General features: G+C 41.3%; 1 protein-coding gene across 2 annotated transcripts in view; it reads left to right on the forward strand.

Moving 5' to 3' along the window:
- DPP4 (dipeptidyl peptidase 4) overlaps positions 1–24,687 on the forward strand; it is an 87,857-nt gene that overhangs the window by 33,222 nt on the left and 29,948 nt on the right. For both annotated transcript variants that reach the window (XM_008258668.4, XM_017342895.3), the window contains 7 exons: positions 5,106–5,158; positions 5,254–5,326; positions 6,784–6,904; positions 11,096–11,256; positions 12,733–12,845; positions 21,945–22,080; positions 24,102–24,146. In XM_008258668.4, the coding sequence (XP_008256890.1) occupies positions 5,106–5,158; positions 5,254–5,326; positions 6,784–6,904; positions 11,096–11,256; positions 12,733–12,845; positions 21,945–22,080; positions 24,102–24,146 (702 nt within the window). The remainder of the gene's footprint in view (positions 1–5,105; positions 5,159–5,253; positions 5,327–6,783; positions 6,905–11,095; positions 11,257–12,732; positions 12,846–21,944; positions 22,081–24,101; positions 24,147–24,687) is intronic.

A 24,687-nucleotide genomic window follows, 5' to 3' on the forward strand; every position in this document is an offset into this window, starting at 1 on the left:
TGTCCCCTCCCTCCTGCCATCCTTGCTTCAGGTGGTATCTAAAGTGCTTCTTCTAAAACCCAGCAGACTGTGCTGCATCTGTACTTCAACTCCACAGTGGTTTCCCCATCACACTCAGAATATGATGTCACTCTAACTATGGCATCCACAGGATCTGCATATCGGACCTCAATGTGCCCATCTTAATCCACCTCGTACCTCCCTCTCCTATACTCATGTTGGGCAGTGTTTCTCACTTCTATTTGCACCTCAAAATCACTTGGAGAGGTTTTTAAAAAACACAGATGTAAGTGGCCTACCCCAAAGCACTAACCATATAGCTGTGGGTGGTGCCCAGACACAAGTAGATTTGAGGGCTCCCAGGAGAGTAAATGAGCCAAATTTGAGAACTTTCAAGTGCACAAGTCTTTCTTCTCCTCAAATATTACTCTCATTTCCTCCTAAGGGACAGATTACTTGCTGTGGCTGCCTCCTGGAACCCCACCCCCTACCCCCATCATTATGTGGATCTCCTTTTCAGTTGTTTCAGGTCTACATTAGACCACTTTATCTAATACATATTCCCCCTTCCACTCTGTTCCTCCCACCACCCACAACTCTATCCATCACATTAGCCAATGCTTTTTTTAATTTAATATTTTGTGATCTTTTGTTTTCTTTTTTATTTTTTTTTAATTTACTGCTTGCCTTTCTTAGGACCAATTTCCCTGTGTTTTTGCTACTCCTATACCGCTACCACTTAGGAATGGAGCACATAACAGATGCAGAAATAAAACAAGCAGCATCTTAGCTGCTGCACAAAGCATCCACCCCTATGCAGAGTTCTTTATATGCCTCTCTATGACTTCTTTATGACTGAGTTAGTACATTTAGAATGATTGTTACTTCCAAGCTACAAACAAGTGAGTGAAAATAAGTAAATGACTAAGTATTATATGATCTGGTATGGATGTTCTTCCAGTGTCTCTGCTGAGTGTCTAATTATCTGGAGATACTGTCTTCTATTAGGTGTTGACAATGTTCTCGAATTCTGCTAAGAGGTTCACATACATTTTTGTGCTCTTAAGATCATTGCAATCTTTATCCTCACTTCCCTAAAAAGAAAATTGAAGCTTAAAAGCAATTTACCCAATAGTACACAGTGAATCCAGGGCTGAATCCAGGTTAGAAGAGTCCAAAGCTTGTGCTCTTAAACATGATCTTTCCTGTCTTTGCACTTTAGCTTCTCTCGGCTATAGTTCTTTACCACTAAAGTCATCCGAAGAATCATCTTTTCCATAAGCCTTTCTTCCTCCCCAAGGCCTAGTAGATAATTCCTTCCACATTATATCTCTTGGCATGTCCTACTGGGATTCTTCTATTGTGATTTACTTGTCCATTCCCCCATTTACCTATGAACGCCTCAAGGAGAGGGACCCTGTGCTATCCAGTAGTGTCTGATAGATTACAGCTACCCACGTTTACAGACCAAGTAGACTGATAAATCTGTTTCAAAAGATGAAGTTAACATGTCAAACATCTTGGCTATCCTCTTACACCCCATGATGGTTTTGTCATCCTGGTGTGATCTCAGTCCTTAATATTCCTAGCCTATATCACACCTTTTGGCTTTGGCAAATATTACACTTGTAGGTTGCCCAGAAACAATCATGGGGTGTGTCAGAATAATTCAGGATTCAGGAATGTACGACTTGCAAAAAGTGGGAACTTAATAAATATTTGTTGACATGAGGGTGTAGGAGGATGAAAAGTGATAAGCAGCTAAGGTTAGGAACTCTGGCTTTGTGTCTTTTCTCTGTGGCCATGTAATTGGATGTCCTTGGGCTACCATTTCATTTATCTCATCCTTGTTAGTACAATTTGAATTTTGTAAAGATTCATTCATTTATTTGCAAAGCAGAGCAACAGAGAGAGGTGGGGGAGAGACAGGAAAACAGGGAGAGAGGAGAAAGAGAGAATCTTCCATCTACCAGTTCACTCTTCAAATTGCCACAACTTCTAGGGCTGGGTCAGACTGAAGTGAGGAGTCAGGAACTTCATCATGTCTATCATATGACTGGGAGGGGCCCAAGTTCTTGGGTCATCTGCTACTTCGGGGAGCTTTAGCAGGAAACTGGATTAGAAGCAAAGCAGCCAGGATTCAAACCAGCACTCTGATATGGGGTGCTGACATTACAAGCTGTGGCTTAACCCACTGCACCACAAAACTTCTTCTTAACTGGGTTTATTTTATCAGAAATCTAATAGGTAGCTAGTCTACACTAGTTTAAACTCAAGATATCTAAAGATGAATAAGACACAGTTTCTTACTTGTAGTAGTATGGTTGGAAAGATAGACATATGGAGGCTGGAATTGTGGTAAAATGGGTTAAGCCACTACCTACAATGCCAGCATCCTACATGGGAGCCAGTTGGAGTGCCAGTAGCTCCACTTCTAATCCAGCTCGCTGCTAATGTTCCTGATAAAGCAGTGGAAGATGGCCCAAGTGCTTGGGCTTCTGTTACCCACGTGAGAGACCTTGATGAAGCTCCTGGCTCCTGGATCCTGGCTTTGGTCTGGCTACTCCTGGCCATTGCAACCATTTGGGGAGTAAACCAGCAAATGGAAACTCTTTCTCTCTGTGTCTCCCTTTGTAACTGCATTTCAAAAAAGTAAAATAAGTCATTTAAATAAAAGGAAAGGCAGACATATAGACAAGTGACTTCTTTTAAAGTATATTTAATTTGCATGTATATCCATATACAGATATTTTCCATAAATGCAAATGTAATCATACGCATACTTTTTATCTTAAGTCTTATTATTTTGCTTTTGTCTCTTGGCTCTGTGGAGTCTACTGCTATCTATCCATATTGTATATTTTTCTCCTTGATCAAATAACCGTGAAAATGTTTAGGCATTATTTCTAGTTATTATTTGTATTATTTTTGGAATCCTATTTTACATACATTTTGGTAATTTATATACATTTCTCACTCAATAATACCCTGTAGTACTATTTCCAATTTATTTGATACAGTTCTAATTCATTTTTTTAAATTAATAGACTACTTTTTTTAGAGAAGCTTTAGGTTTACAGAAAATGAGCAGAGAATTCTTGTACACTCCTTCATCTTTCCCTCCCCAGTTTCCCTACTAATATCTTGCATAGTGTGGTATTTTTGTTATATTGATGAGTCAATATTGATATATTATTATTAACTAAAATTCATACTTTACATTAGAGTTTTACTGTGAATTTTGACAAATTTTTAAGGACACATGTCCATCATCATTGTATCACACAGAATAGTTTCACTTCTCTAAAATCCGTCATATTCTACCATTTCATCCATCTCACCATTCTAATCCCTGCAATGACTGACTGTTTTAGTATTTCCATTGTTTTTCCTTTTCCAAAAAGTCAAATGATACCACTTCAAAAAGTTTATGGGGATTAGAATTAAAAGCTAGTTGGTGCAAAAATGTTTGGAAATACATGCATACTAGCAGGTCTTTAATAATTCTTGAGAAATATGTATCATGAATAAACAATGCATGAATTTCAAAAATTTTTGCACAAAAATAAACATATTTTAATTCCACTTTCTACAGTGGTAATCCTACATTATGTAAGCTGTTCAGAGTAGCATTATTTCACTTTGCAATACATATATGAGGTTCCTCCACATTTTGTTATCATGGAATAATATTACATTTATCAATCTGTCTCAGTTTGTTTATCAATTCACCTTTTGAAAGATATCTTCATTTTTTCCAAGTTTTGACAATTGTGAATAAAGCTATTGTAGACATTTCCTGTGTAAGTCTTTTGTGGGTGCAAGCTTTCAACTAATTTAATTTTCTGGTAAAGTCATTTGGATTTGATATTTTCTCTATGTAGAGGTTTTACTTTATGGATTTAATGTGTTTATTAGATGTAAGAATACTCAGATTTTCTTGTTTCTTATTTGGTAAATTATTTTCAAGAATTTATTTTTGGATTTTCAAAATGTGTTGGAAAAATGTTTATAATTATCTTTCATAAGTTGTTAATGTTGCCACAGTCTGTTATCTTTTTTTAAAAAATTATTTTATTTATTTGAAAGACAGAGTTACAGAGAGAGGTAGAGACAGAGAGAGAGGTCTTCCATCCGCTGGTTCACTCCCCAGATGGCTGCAATGGCCAGAGATGAGCTGATCGGAAGCCAATAGCCAGGAGCTTCTTCCACGGCTCCCACATGGGTGCAGGGGCCAAAGGACTTGGGCCATCTTTTTCTGCCTTCCCAGGCCATGGCCAAGAGCTGGATCAGAGGAGGGACTAGAACTGACGGCCATATGGAATGCTGGTGCTTCAGGCCAGGGCTTTAACCCGCCCCATCACAGTCTGTTATGATGTCTCATTTTCATTTCTGATGTTGTCCGTTTGTAATTTGCTTCTCCTCTCTTTACAAGGTTAGCAATTTTATTCATGTTTTCCAAGAATCAATGTTTGGTTCAACTGATTTTTCACTATTGTATGTTTTCCACATGACTACTGCCTTCTATTACTTCTTTTCTTCTAAGTATTTTGGTTTTAAGTTGACATTCAATTTTTAGCTCACTGATATGGCTATTTAGGATACTGATGTGTGACTTTAAATTTTGTTATTATTTATATTGCTAGATATCTTTAAAAAATCTTAATACTTTACATCATCATTAACAGTATACAAAAGTAAATATTTTCCACATAATTACTGACAATAGAATCATTTATTCTTTGAATATTTTAACAGAAAGATGAGCAAAAAATGAAAATTGCACTTTACTAAGCAGATGATCTTAACACACTATACCAAATGCTAGGAATGTTTGTGCAAAAAGTGGTATTTGGACCCAGCATGGTGCTGGGAAGGTTCCTTATAGAGAGTGGTGCCAGAGCTAGGTTATTAATTAAGTCCAGAGGAGTTGGCAACAAATGCAAAATTCCAAGAACCTAGGAATCTAGATAATTATAAAATATAATAAAATTGGAGAATTCTACATTTATTTATTTATTATATCTATCATCTGGAGGTTCTATAACAAGTGGCCAAACTATTATGAATCACAGAAGCTTGAAGTATTTGTTTTCTTTTTTTAGCAATGGAGGCATTCTTATACAGCTTCTTATGACATTTATGACTTGAATAAAAGGTTAGTGATTTTCTCTTGAAGTCTATGAGGTTTTTATAGGAAACCCTACCATGAGTTATTCTTTGGATAATGTTTCTTTTTTTACTTTTTTCCAGGCAGCTGATTACGGAAGAGAGAATTCCAAACAACACACAGTGGATCACATGGGCACCAGAGGGTCATAGATTGGTTAGTAACTCTCCTGATGTCAGAGAAATATTGGCTCATACATTTTTTTTTAAAGATTTATTTGAAAGAGTTACACAGAGAGAGGAGAGGTATATATATATATATATATATAGATCGATCTATCTATATATATATATATAGAGAGAGAGAGAGAGAGAGAAAGGTCTTCCATCCAATAGTTCACTCCCCAGATGGCTGCAACGGCCAGAGCTGCGCCGATCCAAAGCCAGGAGCTTCTTCCAGGTCTCCCACATGGGTGCAGGGGCCAAAGGACTTGGGCCATCTTCTACTGCTTTCCAGGTCATAGCAGAGAGCTGTATCAAAAGAGGAGCAGCTGGGACTAGAACCAGAACCCATATGGGATGCCAGCGCTTCAGGCCAGGGCTTTTAACCCGCTATGCCACAGCACTACTTTCCCCACCCCCCATTGGCTCATACTTGTCATATGCAGAAGCTACTAACTCATTTGCGTATTTACAAAATAGACATCTTGGGCCGGTGCCAAGGCTCACTTGGTTAATCCTCCAACTGCGGCGCCAGTGCCAGCATCCCATATGGGCGCCGGGTTCTAGTCCCGGTTGCTCCTCTTCCAGTCCAGCTCTCTGCTGTGGCCCGGGAGGGCAGTGGAGGATGGCCCCAGTGCTTGGGCCCCTGCACCTGCATGGGAAACCAGGAGGAAGCAACTGGCTCCTGGCTTCAGAACGGCGCAGTGCTGGCCATCGCGGCCATTTGGGGAGTGAACCAACGGAAAGAAGACCTTTCTCTCTGTCTCTCTCACTATCTCTAACTCTATCTGTCAAATAAAAAAAAAAATAGATATCTTAAGAATGAATACTTTGTTACAAAATATAGTGTTATTGTCCAAGACAATCTATTTTTTGCTAGTCTAACACAACAAATACAATTGAAAGCTTCCAAATTTCTATTAGGGAAGGGGATAGATTTTCCCTGGGAAAATGCTCACTAAATTCTTAAGTTTCTGACTTCTGTGTCACTATAGATTTTCATGTTCCACAATGCTGGAAGAACATCAGGAGTTTAAAGCATTTAAATAAGACAATGAATTGTTTACTTGCATTCAAACTTTTCTCTCTTGAGAATGCACCTGCATCCCTTCTACTAAACATTTCCAAAAGAAATGCACAAGCATGTATCATCCTGTAGAAGTGGCCATCTTCCAGGTCTTTAATCAACCTTAACATTCAAATGGTGGTAGCTGTAATTTTCTTATTTTTAAACTGGTAGGATTGTTTTTAGGATTATTTTTGAGATCATAGCCTGTATACTTAACAATTTAAGAATGAGAGAGAAGGAGGAAATAAATGACTTTTCATTCTCAATTTGAACATCTAACTGTAGTCATCATGACAGTGTGTAAATAAATGTTTTTGAAATTCCAGGATAAAATATACTATGAGATTATTATTGACACCATTACTTTCTTTTTATTTTTCTAGGCGTATGTTTGGAACAATGATATTTATGTGAAGCTTGAACCAAATTTACCAAGTCAGAGGATCACATGGACAGGAAAAGCAGATGTAATATATAATGGAATAACTGACTGGGTTTATGAAGGTAGAGATTTTAAAGCTTATTCAAGTCATAAAATTTATAAGCTTTTAAAAACACATAAGCCTTTCTTTAAAATGGGGACATTCAACAGAATACAAAATAGGTTACATTTTAAAAAGTGTCATCAGATCTCCTTTAGAAGTCACAACACCAGGTGTCTCAAAGACCAGGAATGTCCTCACCGTAACTACTGCCGCTTCTGCCCTCCTTGTCTCACAATGCTACTCTTGTCTTTGTTTCCTTCCACAAAGGGCCCTTCTGTGTAGGTAGCTGTTCTGTCTTGACTGAGGCATCAAAACCTCCAGATTAAACATCAGCTGTTTCTCTAACCAGGCCTACCTAACCTAAGAGTTCCTAAGGAAATCTAACACTCAAAAAGATTATAAAATATTGTCCAGAGGTGGGAGAGTCAAGGGGAAGAAATGCCTGTTCTATAGAGAGTTTGTGTTCATTTGAACTTGCACAAATCATAATTTCCAGCTTTTAAAGAAGAAAAAAATAATTAGAAAGGCTCAGGAAAAAGTGAGTAAAAAGGATGAATACAAAGTGAATAAAGGGGCTGGCACCATGGCTCACTTGGTTAATCTTCCTGCAGTGCCAGCATCCTTTATGTGCACTGGGTTCTAGTCCCGGCTGGAGGACCAGGAGGAAGTACCTGGCTCCTGGCTTCGGATCGGTGCAGCGCCGGCTGTGGCAGCCATTCGGGGAGTGAACCAATGGAAGGAAGACATTTCTGTCTGTGTTTCTCTCTCACTGTCTCACTCTACCTGTCAAATAAATTTTTTTAAAAAAAGTAAATAAAGTGTTCAAACGGAATATTCTTTTTTAGGTTAAAGAGTTTTAGAAACTATTAAGAAAATATTTTAGAAACTCAGAATATGTTTTCTAAAGGGTTACCTTTGTCTATAGTTGCCAAGATGAAAGGCATTTTAAGGCTGTTCCAAACCTTTGACAAGATTGCCTCATACTTATTGGAAAGATTCATTCTGGTTTCATTCCTATTATTTCTTCTTTTTAGTTAAAAAAGTTTTTCTTCATGACCTAATTTTGCTTCTTACCCAATATAAGTCATGTTCAATTAGTAGATAACATTATAACAACAAATCATGTTTAACGAAAGATATATTGCCATGGCCCAGAAATAATTGTTTTGATCAAAACTTATAATGAAATGTGCTAACCCTAGTTCTTAGAGGTTCTTTAACACTTGTAGGACTGCACAGCCAGCCTGCAGGATCATCCTTATGAAGAGGATAAAACCTCTTCCCAAAATCATGATCCCCTTGCTCACACTCCAGGTGCAGCTTGGTGTCTCTAAGAGAAAAACTCAGCCAACACTTAACGTTCTTTCTAAGGTAGCTAATGGCAGGAGAGATCTCACCTTGCCTGTTCATGACTAAGTCACTCACATGCGAAAGATGACTTTATAGCTCCAGAGTGGGCCTTTCTCTAAAAACTGATTCATCAGGGGTAGGTGTACACTTTGTGCAGTGGTTAAGATGCCACCCCACCTGGGGCATATTTATCCTACATCAAAGTGCCTAGATTTGAATCCAGTTTCACTTAATGAGAGAGATTGAGAGAGACTTCATTACCTAGAGAGAAATTATTGCATTGTCAATGTGGAAAACGAAGGTTCTATATTCCACCATAAACACTAATTCAAAACAAAGAACACTTCTTGCTATTTGCACTTGCAAGCAGTTTTTTGAAAACAAAAATCTTGCTCTGTGTCTGTTTTCTGTCATTTCAACTATGTTGTAGATAAAAATCTAGGGGTAACTGGTATAAGGAGTGAGACATCAACTCAATATGTGAGGATGTTTTTAGCAGAAAACTTCGACATGGAATCCCTAGATCTGAGTTCCAGTTCTCATCTCATTCAATCTCTAAACTTCAGTTTCCTTCTCCGTAATTTGGGCTGTGGGGAGCAACTCGGACTAGACTAAGTTACTGGAATTAAGACTTATTCTGTGCATCTGCTCTCCCACAATATGGCTCTGGGAGAGGAGTAAACAACTTTTACACAGCTGCCTCCAGTTCGACCAATAACCTGCAGGAGCTGATCCTGCTCCTGATTGGAGGAGAGCAGCGTACTCAGCATGTGGGTAGCAGAGTTGGGATTGGTGGAAGAGGACTATAAAGGAGGAGAGAGACAACATGCACCAGGAACATCTAAGGGGAACATCCGGATAACATCTGAGCAGCCCCCGAGAGAGCCGGCCGGCGGTGTGCCACTCCCCCACAGAAGTGGGGAAAGTGGCAGGGGGGCCCACCCCTCCACGGAGGTTGAGGGACGGCAGCCAACCCAGGAAGAACCAGCAGCAAACCCGGGAAGGGCCGAGCAGACAAAAGAACAGCGCAGGGTCTAGTGTCGTTCCTCCGTGAAGAGGGGGAGCGACATTGGGCCATGAATGGGTTCATCTAGGGATCTTTCTGAAGACTAAACTAGATGTGTTCTGTAAATTTTAAATCTCTAAGGCCGGCGCCGCGGCTCACTAGGCTAATCCTCCGCCTAGCGGCGCCGGCACACCAGGTTCTAGTCCCGGTCGGGGCGCCGGATTCTGTCCCGGTTGCCCCTCTTCCAGGCCAGCCCTCTGCTGTGGCCAGGGAGTGCAGTGGAGGATGGCCCAGGTGCTTGGGCCCTGCACCCCATGGGAGACCAGGAGAAGCACCTGGCTCCTGGCTCCTGGCTCCTGCCATCGGATCAGTGCGGTGCGCCGGCCGCAGCACGGCAGCCATTGGAGGGTGAACCAACGGCAAAGGAAGACCTTTCTCTCTGTCTCTCTCTCTTACTGTCCACTCTGCCTGTCAAAAAAAAAAAAAAAAAATTTAAATCTCTACTTAAATGTAACTTAAAAGGAGAGCAGGCTGCCTTGCTAGGAAGTAGGTTTTCTGCTTCTAGAAATGCTGAACTAGAGCTAGAAAGGAGCATGGACTTAAGTCTGACAGCTCTGGATTAATTTTTGGTTCTATCAATTATTAGGCTTGTGATCCTAGGCAAATTTCTTATCTTTTTAGGCCTGCCTCACTTTGTCCATCTGTAGAATGGGTTATTGTGAGCATTAGCTTAAATAATAGATGTCAGTTCTTATCAATGATTAGTATATAGTTAGCACGCATCAAATGTCAGCTATTGAAATTATTATCAAATTGTATTGTTGTTATTAATTTTACTATGACAAGAAGTGCCACTATTGTTATTATTATTGAAAATGCATTTGAAGCAACCTGTGAAGAGGCCTTCATCAATAGAAAAGTGCTTGGGATATATCAATTCCTAACCCTAAGATTCTAGCTGCTTCGCCTTTGTTTTTCACATTTACACTCACATCATGACATGAGACTTGGAGATTAATAAGGAGTCTCCACCCAATCTACTTGGATCCTCCATCCCTAGTTGGTGAAAGTGGTGCTGACATTTTAAGATACTTGAATGTCCCACACATTGACCCTATAATAAGCATAGGAAGGAGTGACCTTTGCCAGAGTTTGAGAATAAGCCAAATAGTGCACTGGAAAGCAAGACCTTTTCTTTCATTTGCCTATCTCTTTGACCCTTTTCCCTCTCCCATCCTATATACCAGAGAAGGGCGTTAATCCAAGGAAGTCATCAAGTTTCTAGGCTGGGCAAAAGGGATGCTTCTCAGTGGGGTCTCATGAAGTTCCTTGCCATTCTAAATCCATCCTTCCCACACCTAGTTTGTGCCAAGAGTAGTAAACTCTGGGCACCATATTGGTTTCATAGCCTGGAGCTACACACCACCCACCAGTACCCTGTGGGCTCAGTACAAACTGAGCCCAGTTGGGGAGAGTATGTTGGCATGTGGACTGTTTGAAAAATTAGAAAAGAGAATCAGCCTCCTGTGTGAAATTTACTTTTAGTATGTTTTGAGGCATAAATTTAGAGGATTATAAGATAAAGAAAAACTGTAGAGCTTATATTAAATATTGCGTGCTAAAATATTCTAAAATGGTCCAACGGGTTACTTATTTTTACAATCCAGATATATCCCTGTAGATTTTATTTTTATTCATTTGTATTACTCTGATTTTGGAAGCCCAGCAAATGCAAAGTGATTCATTAGTTGAACTCTACTGTAATTACTAAAGCTAATGAGAACAATATTTTGAATGCCAAAGCCAATTTATCAGCTATTTCTTGTAAGACAACAATTTATGTCTTTTTTTCAGAGGAAGTCTTTAGTGCCTACTCTGCTCTGTGGTGGTCTCCAAACGGCACTTTTCTAGCATATGCCCAATTCAACGACACTGGAGTCCCACTTATTGAATACTCGTTCTACTCTGATGAGGCATTGCAGTACCCAAAGACTGTGCGGATTCCATATCCTAAGGTCTGTGCTCCTTTTCGTAGAGTGTTTCTGTGATTTGATGGGAAGAGAATGGTTTCATGTAATCCCTTCCTGCTAATGAAAATATTGTCAGTCTCTCTTCAACAGCTTGCTGTGATTACTCTTGCTGAAGTCAACAGCATCTGGCAATTTTAAAGTATTTTTATTATCCCAGGAAAGAGTGTGATTTAAGGTTTTTGTAATTTCTCCAAAAACTTTGAGGAATGACAAGCAGTAAAAGATGGGGAAAATGCTTTTGAAAGAGGTAGGGGGGAATGAAAATGTTTGAATGGAAGATAAGAGAGGCTTAATTGAATCAGAAGCTCATCTCATTTGTAGAAGTTGGAATGTGCCCTAGATGAAGTTGAAAAGCTTGGTTATGTATCAGTTTGTATTACTAATTAACAGGATACAGTACATGACTAGTTTTGGTGGTTCTATTATAGACTTGGCACTAATATCAATTTTGCATGTCCTACATTTGTAATAATAGTGGAACGTCTTGGTATGCAAAGCTGATTTCCCCCTCCAGGATCTGTGTTTATTAAAATTGAAGAGCTCTGTTAAGCAGTTTAAGCCAAGGAGAGGGGGATTTAGAAGGAAACCAGGGACTCTTCCTAGTACCATACTAATAATGGCCACAGCACTGTCTGTAGGAAAAAATCTACTAGCAAAGTGTTTTTGCTGTAAGCCATTTGGAAAAAGGGATTTTTATTTTTACCAACTCAATTTGCTTTATGAAGAGCTGCCATTTTAGGAAGAGAGGAAGTAAAAAGAAAAAAAAAAGATCAGAGACTAAATATGGAGATGTTTTCTGTGGAATGTTATTTTTTGATGAGCAAAATTGGCAAAAAAAACTCATAAAATGTTCTCACTAAAAATATCATATTATTTCTAACTAATCTGTCAATTGAAGATCTATGTGTATATTTAGAAAGGTTTTATAGGTTTCTGTCATAATATTGACTGTAAAGTTCCAACATAGCGAACCTGAATTTGGAGTGTAAATTGTGGCTTTCTAATTAGCATCATTGGCTCTCGGCTCAGGTACTAATTTTCCTGATGGATTGTGTCTTTGGCAGAACCGAAGGTGTTCTTCATGGTGACAGCCATCAAAGACTTGTCTTGTGGAGTCAGGATATATATGCAAATAATAGAATTGATTTTCAAAGGTTTATCCTTGCTTGCACAAAATGTATATATTATAAACATATCAACATTCATTATTTAAACAGAAGTGCTTTGGACCTTCATACTACATAGATATGTAAATATAACTTTCATATATAAATGTATATATTATATTTCTGCCTGAACATGAAAAGGTTATATTGTTCCTTTTATTTTTATTAAATGGTTTGAATATGTCTGATTGGCATAATTTTATGGCCATAATGCAGATGTTTTTGTGCAGCTTTAAATTCGTACAGCAATGTTACTTTTTTGTCAACACCAATTCTGTGATTGTTTTTTCCCTAGGCAGGAGCTGTGAATCCAACTGTAAGGTTCTTTGTTGTAAATACAGACTCTCTGAGCTCAATCACCAATGCCACTTCCGTACAAATCACTGCACCTGCTTCCATGCTAATAGGGTAAGACTCTTCACTGGAATTCTTAGGTTCTGAACAGTTTCACACTCCCCAGAAAGAACATTTCCAACAGAATGGCAGCATCTCATTGTGTCACTCAGCCTGGCAGTCATTCATTCTTTAATTTAGCAAATCTCTTGAGCCCTTACTTCCTGTTTGGGCACCATTCTAATGGTGGGGGTGCATCCAAAACAGAGCAGCAGCCTTCCCAGTGTCATGAAGCCTGCGCTCAGATTAGGGGGGGCAGACAACTGCCAGATAATTAAATAACAATATAAAATGCCAAGTGATAATAGATATTGTGAAGAAAATCAAAGCAAGGCAAAGTGATGGACTAGCCCGAGAGGACAGAGGATCTAAGATTACCAGTGAGCAGTGATGCGAGGAAAGGGTGGGGCCTGTCCACAGGGAAACCTGGGGGAACAGCAAAGCACAAAGGAAGAGCCAGTGCAAAGACGCTGCCGAGGGAACATGCTCAGGGCCTTGGAGGAGCCGCGATGAGTCCGCATGGCCTGGAGCCTTCTGAGTGAAGAGAATGGTGGGGGATGAGGTCAGACTAGGTCATCTCTAGGCCTGAGTAAGACCTAGAGAAAGCCTGGGGGACTGTGGACTGAATGCAGAAACTGCCAAGGTCATCCTGATGCCCAAGATGTCACTTGCTTAAATAATCCTGGGTAGTTTAAAATTCCCCATTAGGCACCTTCAGCCCCTTGTTCATTTTCTGGCAAAGATGCCGCCATTTTGGATGCAATGTGTGGCTATCAAGTAGCTCTTTTTTCATTTCCATTACTAGTGTTGGTTTTGGTATTGTTTTAAATGAGTACCTACTGAGCAGTCACTCTCTGCCAGGCACAGGGTGTTATCACATGCTTTATCCCTTTGCTCTTTTTTTTCGAAAGATTTATTTATTTATTTGAGAGGTGGAGTTACAGACACACACTCATACACACACACACACAGAGAGAGACAGAGAGACAGAGAGACAGAGACAGAGAAAGAGACAGAAAGGTTTACTCCCTAAATGGCTGAAACGGCAAAAGCTAGGCTGATCTGAAGCCGGGAGCCAAGAGCTTCTTCCTGGTCTCCCACATGGGTGCAGGGGCCCAAAAACTTGGGTCATCTTCTACTGCCTTCCCAGGCCATGGCAGAGAGCAGAATCAGAAGAGGAGCAGCCAGGACTCGAACCATCGCCCATGTGGGATGCCAGCACTGCTAAGCCACAGCTCTGGCCCTCATCTACCATTATATACCCACTTCTCAGATAGGAAAATTAGGCCTAGAGGTTAAGAAAATGACCAAGTAGGAGTCTGTATTCCAGCCTGTCTTTCTGACTTGAAAGAAAGAACTCTCAAACACTCTGCTGTGCACCTCCCTCTGTGGGAATACAGCTGCTGCCCTCAGATTCCTGCATGAGAACAATACAGAAGCACCTGTTTTCTCTGGGGTTTCATTAACTCTATCAGACATGCTGTGGACTGTGCTCTGTGGTCAGTAATTCATTAGCTTGGCTACAAATAACTACAAACCTGTTCATTCAAGTGAGGGTTATTGGTTATGTGTAAATAACAGATTCTTTTTTTTTCTGATCTGAGTTTGTCCAACAAGTGACACTTTACCCAGTTTCTAAAATCTGTCATTTGGTCCTGTCCAGCTACCTTTTAAACATTGATTAAGTGCCCACTTGTTTACATTCCCAAATGTCCATAGGAGGACTTCTGTCCTTCTAGCACTTATTACCGGGTATGATATAAAACAGGCAGATAACTGACTACAAGAGTGATAGTACAGTGGCATAAATAACAGGCTGGAGGCGTCCTGAGGTGAGGAGATGGGTTTTCCATGATCCCAGGGATCAAAGAAACATCCTGAAGAACGTGCAGATTGAGCAGACAGGGTTCCAGCAGGGCACAGTGAGGAGGGAGGGCACCGAGGTGGATAAACAGAGTGTGGGAAAGTGCAGGTTTATCCAGGAAAAGCCCACTAGTGCCTGGTGTGGCCTCTTGGTCTCTAACCAGCATCTGCCTTCAGGGAGGATAAGCCATGAGCACCTGCTATGAAAAACGTTCCATCTGGAAGCAGCTTTAGGCCTCACTAGCAGTTTACAAACTTTCTATGGGCCCAGAAACCTCTGTTTGAGTGAGACACGATGCAGAAGTGCAGTATCAGAAAACAGATGGAAACATCAGTGCCCAGATCTGGCAAGCCTGGTTCTTGTCCCCTCTCCTTCCAACATGGGTCCTGGGAGATTAGACAAAACCTGCAAGGGGCCAGAACACAGCCAAAACACCACTGGGCGACACAGAGAACTGAGGCTCAGAGAGCTGAAGTCATTTGCTCAAGGGCACATGGCAAGTTAGTGGGGAAGCTGGGAACAGAACAGAGGCCTGCACCTGCCAGACCAGAATACTGGAATACTGGAGTCAAAACATGTTGATCACTTCCTCTGGGCTGAGACTGTTTGGTGTTCTGCTCCAACTCTCATTTATTCCCACAAGCACCCTGTGGTGTCATTTTCACAGCCATTTTATAGTCAGAGAGACAAAGTCTTTCCCACTTAGAAATCATTTTCCAAGGCACAGTTATGTAGTGCTGAGTTCAGAAAGCTTGAAGAATACTAAGGGATTCTTCTTGCCCTATGTCAATTAATCATTAAGTCTTTTCTCCATGTAGTTCTTTTTCTTAGATTTTATTTTTATTTATTTGAAATTCAGAGTTACAGAGAGAGGAGAGGCAGAGATGATTCACTCCCCAATTGACCGCAACAGCTGGAGCTGTGCTGATCTGAAGCCAGGAGCCAGGAGCTCCAGGTCTCCCATGCAGGTGTTGGGGCCCACGGACTTGGGCCATCTTCTGCTGCTTTCCCAGGCCACAGCAGAGAGCTGGATTGGAAGTGGAGCAGCCGGATCTCAAACCAGAGCCAATATGGGATGCTGGCATTGCAGGCAGTGGCTTTATTTGCTATGCCACAATACTAGCCCCCAAAACTTTAGATTGTTTCTGGGGAAAGTGTTCTCATATACAATGCTGTACCATTTTCTGGCTCCATCAAAAGACCCAGGAGGACCAAGTCAACCCAGGCAGGCTATATTTGTCAGTAAACAGCCTGGCCCCCCGACAGTGCTCCTCACAACTCACTAGTTCCTGGAGTGGGGCCTTTGCCAGGTTAAGCACCTCTCTTCCTTCTGCGCATGTTCCTCCCACTGATTTTCCCATTAGGCCATATCCCTTTACCACACAGATTCCAGCCCCTAGATAGTACAGGGGGATAAAGCAGGTATGTGGTTTTGCTAGGCTTTAGCAGTAGTGAGTAGGGACAGGGTAGAAGCATTGCTTGTTTGATGGTGCGTGGGAGAGATGGGCATCTGGAACACACTTCTAACAACCAAGCCTGCTAGGAACCAGGGCAAGCATCCCTGTCACCCTCACTGATGTTATGCTAACATTATTTAGAGTTATTAAATTGATAATTTGCACTGACTCCTCACAATGCGAATATGAGAGCTCAAAGTGTTTAGAGAAAATAGCATATAATGTAAAATTGTAACTCTCCTGCTTTATTTAGAACAGTGGTTGTGTTGATTACTGCAATAAGAGAAGTTCTACAGGGTAGGGACCAATCTTAGAATAGGGTTTCCAGTGCCGAGCAGGATGTCCGTCATGGAGCAAGTGTCCAGCCAATATTTGTAAAATAAATTAATAGATGTGTGGTTGGATGAATGGATGGCTGGGTGATTTTTGTGTAGAAAGTAAGTTCACACAGCACCAAGGAGAGGCTTCAAAATGACCTTGCATAGCAGCATAGCAATTGTTTTCTACCTCATCTCAGCTATTTATAATTGTGTGTCCTGAAGCTAGAGGTTTGGAGAAGAACGGTTCTACTGAGGTGACCCCACCCAACATCTGCTGAAAGACTCGGGGCCCATCACACCCAGGTCATGATATGTTCCAACCTGGATCTTTCTGCTCCTGAGAGACTCAGTAGATAAATCTTACTCTATTTTGTCTGGACAGATGATAGCCCTTGGTCAAAAAACAAACAACGCCCCCACCGCCCCCCCCCCAAAAAAAAAACAAAAAACCAGGAGCACCAGGGCCTGAAACTGTCACACAAGAGAGGAGTTAACTGAACTGAGAATCCCTAGAAATTCAGGCCCCTGCACCCGAATTGGTGCTATTGGTGCAGCATCCTCAGATCTATTCCATCTCACCCCGCCCATTCCTCTTCTCAGCGATCTGTCGGCAGACCAGGGAGGGTTGGCATCCCTGTCAGAGCAGAGGGTGGCACAGAGCCCACGGCCAGCACTGGCTGTACGCCCGCTTCCTTGGGTGATTCACTGAATTAATCACTCCACAGTCTGCAGTTGCTCTGAGTAGCATTTTTCCCTCCAATATTCTCAGTTAGTAATATATACCTTACTTTAAATATCGTTAATGCACCAAAGAAACATTTACACAAATTAGAGCCATTAATACCACCCAAAAAAATTTTTATTTAATGCCTACTGTTTGCAAGGCAAGGTGCTAGGATAGGCAGTCATTTTATAGGGGAATTTATCTCTTTTACTGTATTCAGATATGATTTGTTTTATAAAAGTTGGTTTACATTCAACTCACCAGGAATAAATAGATTTAATTGAGTGAGGAATTTTATGCTTCAAAACAAGAAAGTGAAGCTAGCTAGCAATGTTTCCCAAAGGGATGGGTGGAGATTCTAGGATAGGAGCAAGTATGAGCAGGAAATCTGAAGCCAACTTTTGATTTGAATCCTAACCCAAATACTTCCCAGGTGGGTGATCTTGGACGAGTTACTTAACCTGTCTGCAATTCTATTTTCTCTTCTGCAAAACATGAACTCCGCAGTCCATACCTCATAGGGTGGTCATGAGCTTTATGCCAAGCCCTTGGAACAGTTTGGATACATAGCATAATCCACATGGGTGTAAACTCTCACCATGTCCAGAAATTACCTCATTGTTTTCTTATTAAAATGGCCTGTTTCCCCCTTGGAGCTAGAAAAGCCTGTTGAATCCCTGCATCTAGCCTAGGAGAAGCAGTCCAGTCTCATGAAAGGCCCAGCTGCAGGTGCAGTGTCTCTTCTACCTTCCCCCAACCATTCTGTCATGAAAGTCTAGCCTCTGTTTTGCAGAACAAAATCAGCATGTAGTGTGAAAAGCATTGTTGATAATCCTGCTTCTTGGATTCTTTTTGTCTTCAGAAAGGACTTAAGTCTTTCAGTAAAAAGTACTACTGAACCATTGGTTTATATCTTTTTCATGAATCTTTAACATTTCAGTGTGGTATGGCCTTGGCTCAGGGCTGTGATTGAAGAGAAGAATGTTTATGAGAAAATCCAAAAAGTACTGCTGGCTGCACTAGTGAGCAGCTTCTGCTGAACACTCACAGAGTGCAGAGTACACACTGGGTCTCAGGAAGTGACAGAGGTAGTGGAGGATCCAGGTTCATTACCCTTTGATCTAGGATGCACGTGAGTTTCCTGGCCAGCTCCCAAAATTTCATTACTCAATGTCTTCAAATGGGGAAAGTTGCTTTTTTTAAGATTAATTTATTTTATTTGAAATTCCGAGTTACACAGAGAGAGAAGGAGAGGCAGAGAGCGAGAGCGAGCGAGAGAGAGAGAGAGGTCTTCCATCTGCTGGTTCACTCCCTAGATGGCCGCAATGGCCAGAGTTACGCTGATCCGAAGTCAGGAGCCAGGAGTCTCCTTCAGGTTTCCCACACAGGTGCAGGGGCCCAAGGACCTGGGCCATCATCCACTGCCCTCCCAGGCCATAGCAGAGAGGTGGATCAAACGTGGAGCAGCCAGGACACAAACCAGCACCTATATGGGATGCCGGCACTGCAGGCAGCAGCCCTACCTGCTATGCATCAGTGCTGGTGCCGAAAAGTTGCTTTTATAGTGCTTATTTCTGAACTGGCAGTATAGTTTATGGCTTTTAGTAAATAAAGCTATTTCATATTAATCATGGAAAGATTACTGCCTCAGCTGTCTCCTCCCCACGGGAACGCAGTTTCTGGGGCCTATCTTCCTACTGTATACCCAAGGAACCCCCAGAAACTGTACCTGTAATGGGAAAGAGCTATATAAATTTTGTCAGATTTTCTAAGGAATGTTTTGATGCTAAAAAGCAAAAACAACTGACATAGAACAGAAAGCTGCTACAGAACAAGGCCCATGGGCCAATTCTAACGTATCACCTGTTATTTTAACTTTTTCTTTTTTTTAAAAAAAGATTTTATTTATTGATTTGAGAGGTAGAGTTACAGACAGTAAGAGGGAGAGACAGAGATAAAGGTCTTCTGTCCACTGGTTCACTCCCCAAATGGCCACAACAACCAGAGCTGGGCCAATCCGAAGCCAAGAGCCAGAAACTTCTGGGTCTTCCATGCGGGTGCAGGCACCAAAGTACTTGGGCCATCCTCCACCGCTTTCCCAGGCCATAGCAGAGAACTGGATCAGAAGAGGAGCAGGCAGGACTTGAACCAGTGCCCACATGGGATGTGGTCACCTCAGGCAGAGGATTAACCTACTGTACCACAGTACCGGCCCCTTCAACTTTTTCTTTACTTATTTGGATGGCTCATAGATTGAGATAGAGACAAAGACAGGCAGATATCTTCTGTCTGCTTATTTACTCCCCAAATGCTCACAACAGCCAGAGGTAGGCCAGGCTGAAGTCAAGAGCCCAGAAGTCAATCTGGGTCTCCCATGGTGGAGAGAGGGCAGGAACCCAACTACTTGAGCAGTCATCTGCTGCCTCCCAAGGTGCGCATTATCGGGAAACTGGAATCTGGAATGGGAACAGGACTCAAACCCAGGAACTCTGATGTGGGACATTGCTTCCCAACTAGCATCTTAATTACTGTACCTAATGCCTGTCCTGTCACCATTTTTGTGTGGTCCACAGTAAGAATGATTTCCACATTTTTAAATGGTTGGGATGATAAGTCAAAAGAACACATTTCATGAAATGTAAATTATATGAAATTCAAATTTCAGCTTTTCATTGGAGAATAGCTCCATTCACTTGTTTAGTATCTCTGATTGCCTCTGTACTACAAAGACAGAGTTGAGTAGTAGAGTAAGAATATGTGAACCACAAAAATTAAAATACTTATTGTCTTGGCTTTTCTGGGAAAGTTTGCCAACCTCTGTTTTAGAAAATTAATTTCAAAACCTTTATCCTCTATCTTGTTTTTCATTTCTCCATCTTCTTTCAAAGGACTTATTACCTGTTCTAGGTCAGATTTATGTGCCTTTCCATCTGCTTACTTAACTCTGCATTGGGCAAATGCAGAAAAGTTCAAGTAGTTGAGGCACCCTTGCCTATAAGCACGTGAAGAGGCATTTGCACTTCAGACCTGTGGCCTGGAAGTCTGTGGTAATTGCCGTAAGACTGGTGTAGGGTAGAAGGACTGGATTTCCAAGAAAATAGCATGGGCAATGGACATTGAAGCTAAGACCTAAAACAGCTAGCACATGGCAGTCACTTTGCGCTGAAGAACAAAGGTGGCAGCAGAGAAAGCTGTTGGGGTGATCATGAGACTACCACCTGCCAAGACTAGAGAATGACATTGATCCTTAATAACCAAGAAAAAAAAAAGATATAAGTGGAAAAGAGTCCTCATCTGGAAATGTGGTGCTTTGCTCTGGGCCTTAGCACCTAAACCTGCACAGAGGCCCTGTGTCACCTTGTGCATAAACACTTTAAGTGCCCTCAGCCATAAAAGTGAAGCCGTGAGGGGATTGAAGGGCTTTATCCCAAGTATTCGGTATTGAAGTACTTCATCCCAAATACTCAGTAAGCATTTGTTGTGCAAGAGCGTAAGATAGGACTTGATCTGTGAATTCTAAGGACAGAGTTCTTCGGGCTACATGAGTCAGGAGAGGAGCATTTCCTTTTCCTCAATGCTGCATTCCACAGATTTGATGAGAGTCTGTTTTATGTCAGGCATTTTGCTAGACCTGGCAGATACCCTGTGACCAAGACAGTTGTGGACTTTGCCTTGAAGACCTTCCAGTCACACAAAGAGAGCAAAGCAAGACGAGAAGGGGATGGGCACACCGGGTGAAGGAAAGAGCCTGAAAGCGCTTCAGAGCATTTGGTAGCTGGGAGACAACCATAGAACACGGCAGGGAGGGAGAGGATGAAAAGACTCTCAAAATCCTCCTGACAACAAGGAGAAGGCTTTGATCAGACATTGGATTAGAGGGATTTAGGAATAGTGATCCAGAATCACACTGAGGAATGAGAGGAAAGCAAAATAAAATAAATAAAAAATGGCATGAAAATAAACTATCCAGACCAAATATGTTAGGGAAGCTAACAGAAAGTAGATTACAAATTCCATGCATTTCTCTATAAATCAGAAGGTGGTTCCAAAAATTCTTAAAGGTATGTGTTTGGGAGGATGCACTGCTAGAGAAATTGCTATTTACATAAATTTGTGCTGAAATACCACCAGGTTTCTTAATTTCTTCACATGGTTCATGTTTTGACTCTTGAGAAATGTTTTTATAGAATGTAATCTTTGATTTTCAAAGTGCGGAGGTGTGAGTCAATCTTTCCCCATTTAAAAATAAAATTGCAAAAAGGGTCATCTGTAATCTCACCCACGTAGGAAGAATTTTCTGGAGAAGCGTGTCAAATTACTAGAACATACTCAAATCTTGGCTGGTGCCACTGGCCTCACAGTATTGTTCCCGCAAGACAGCAGAAAGGAGATGGGAAAATATCACTCTTGACTTCCTGGAACCATCAAAGGTCAAGTTGAGGACTTGACAAGTCTTGAGTACATAGCCTGAGTCACATACATTAGACCAATGAAGGATGCTGCTGTGGCTTTTCCTTTTGGCTTTAATTTCCATTCAGTAAATTGCACTTTATGCTTGAGAAAGTGGTATTAAATGGTTTCATTAACCATTAAAATTCTGCTTCCCATTGAGATTGATTTCTTTACACAGGATAAAATGTCTATTAGTATCCAAGTCTGGATATATTAATATTTTCTCTCTCTCTTTCGCTCTCTCTTGCCCTCTCCTTTGTTCCTCCTTCTCTCACTCTCACCTTTCCTTCCTTCCAGGGATCACTACTTGTGTGACGTGACATGGGTAACGCATGAAAGGATTTCTTTGCAATGGCTCAGAAGGATTCAGAACTATTCAGTCATGGATATTTGCGATTATGATAGGTCCAGTGGAAGGTGGAATTGCTTGGTGGTAAGACTGAATCAGGATGTTCTGTTTCTAAATCAACATGGGATCAGAGGGCTCAATGAAATCAAGGAGGTTAAAGGTTAAGAGGCAGGAAATAAGGTTTGAATTTCTCTTTGTGACCCTGAGGCAGTGTGGGTAAGTCTTGACTTAACTGTTAGCTAACCAGATATCCTGTGGTGTTTCCAGTTCACCCTACTCACTGTACTCTTTTAATCATGGCTACTATCAGTTGGGAAGGGGGTGGGGAGGGAGTGACTGGAAACCCAGAAAATAGAATCTGATGTCATTGTTCACAATATCCAAGAGGGCCAGGGGCTGCAAGCTGAGTTGAGTATGTTTTAATAGAAAAAATCCAGGGAAGGAGAAATGACTGGCTGACTGTATGTGAAATGAAACAAACATCAGGAAGCCACAAGTCCATGGCAACACTGTGACTATCGTTAAGCAGGAAACAGCTTTAGAAAACTGAAAAGATAACCCCAAGACTGAGGGGAGGGGGTGGGCCACACTGAGGCAGAGTCAGTGTTAATCCAGCCTTGAAGGAGGTTTCAGGCCAGAAGGCTGCAAAGTCCAGTCAGTCTGATAGATCAAAATTAAATGCCTGTTGGGAATCAGCAGCCTCAGGAGGGGCAAAGTCTGAAAGAGGTTTGCAGGCATCTGTGTCCTTCTCTGACTGTGGAATCTGGGCTGACAGACGACTCCTGCTCTGTCTAGACTGGACACAGAGCAGCTTCTTTCCTCAGAGAGCTTGAGCACTCCATATCTTGATTTGTATATTCATTTATTTATGCAACAAACATTGACCGTCGATTACATTCCAAGCTCTGTTAAGAGATGAAAATTAAAAAAAAAAAAAAGATTGAGATAGCGTGCCTATTCCCCAAGTGTTTCTGTTATAATAGAGAGTACCATTAGACAAATAAATGATCATGGGTACTATTTATTGAACACCTACTGCATACCATGTGGAGATGGAGGCTCTGCAAGTTTAAGGAGTTTAAGGAGTCTGTGTCCTATGGGACACAGCTAGAATTCAAAATCTACAAAAACTGAGCTCTTTGCTTCCTGTCAATTGAATCATCATAATATTGGAGTATTATGCCATAAAAAGGTTTAAGCAAAGTACACAGAGATTGTAGGACCAAAGAAGGCAATCAGCTCTACTGGAGGCAGATGAAATGGAGCAAGAAAATGACAGGAGAGATACAGAGAAGTCTGGCATGAATTGCGTAAGTGGGCAGATAAGGGCAAAAACCTACATAAGCATAGGGTGATACAAAGACATCAGTGCAAATAGCATGGAGCATGCAGTAACTGGAAGTCTGTATACCTCAGGGCTGGAGGAGAGGCACCATACTGAGAACTAAGGCTGGAGACACAGGCTGAGGCCTGGGTGCCATTCTGAGGAGTTTGGACTTAACCTTGTAAGAAATGGGAAGATGCTTGAAATTTTACAATAAAAGGATATCATAACAAAATAGAACTGTCTGTCAGCAAATGAGGTCAGCAAGGAGCTGAGCAGGGTGATGAATTGATGGGAACAAGAGTGACAGGAGATCCAGTAATGACCAAGATAAAGTGCTGAGAATGTGGACAAACATACCATCATCAGTGGAGAAGGACAGACAAGTCAAAGAACTGGGCAACAGGGGCTAGAGGGAGGTGACTGTGAGAAGATGAGGAATGTAGAATGATTCCCAGGTCTCTGGTGTAGAGGAATAAGTGCCATTATCAAGGAGGGGAATGCAAGGTTAGGAGCCAGTGGTGGGAGTGGAGGAGAGAAGATGAAATTATTCTCAGTTCTGTGCATGTTGAATTTAAAACCACTGGAGTTTCCAGGGCAGAGCTCTAGGCAAGAGAGGTAAATGATCCTATATAATTACATGAAAAATACTAGCATAATTAAAAGCATATGAATGAAGAGAGTTTTTAAGCTATTTTGTGCAGTTTTATTTGTAATACCAGTAAAGTACAGCTTTCATCATTTTCCCTTTGAAACAGTCATTGTGTTTTTCACTTCCTAGGCACGGCAACACATCGAAATGAGTACTACTGGCTGGGTTGGAAGAGTAAGTGTTATGAATTATGGGATTTTGCATACTATGGGTCAGCTACTTGGAGCTATTTCATAGCTGAGTGTTCCACACTGGGGTCCTATGTTATTTGTTATTAATAGCAGTATTCGTTGACCTATTTCTCAAAATATTTAAAATGTTCCCTTTAGATATCTAGTTATGTAGACCCCATAAGCATACTCAGTTGGAAAGAGTAAGGGGACAAGTGAAACACAAGAGCAGAGCAGACAAAACAAAACACATGCTCTAACCAAATTGTAGCTCCCAGTAAGTTAAAAAGCAACCGTTGCTGAAAGGCAGCCAAGATGCCGAATGTGCTCTTTGACCTCATGTTTGAAGTTGTATGCTTTAGAGGCAGAAAACACGGTTTCCATCCACAGTCTTCACAAATACAGAAGGAGATGTAACAACAACCAGCAAAACTCAGCAGCAACTGCATGATGCCGGCTATACACATTTCTGTAGAGGAATTTATGCTCTTGTGGGTTCACGCTTTCTAAGGCACCCAGATGCAGAGCTCTCCCCAAGAAAGCAT

This window comes from Oryctolagus cuniculus, chromosome 3 (assembly GCF_964237555.1).
Source record: "Oryctolagus cuniculus chromosome 3, mOryCun1.1, whole genome shotgun sequence".
Taxonomy (NCBI): domain Eukaryota; kingdom Metazoa; phylum Chordata; class Mammalia; order Lagomorpha; family Leporidae; genus Oryctolagus; species Oryctolagus cuniculus.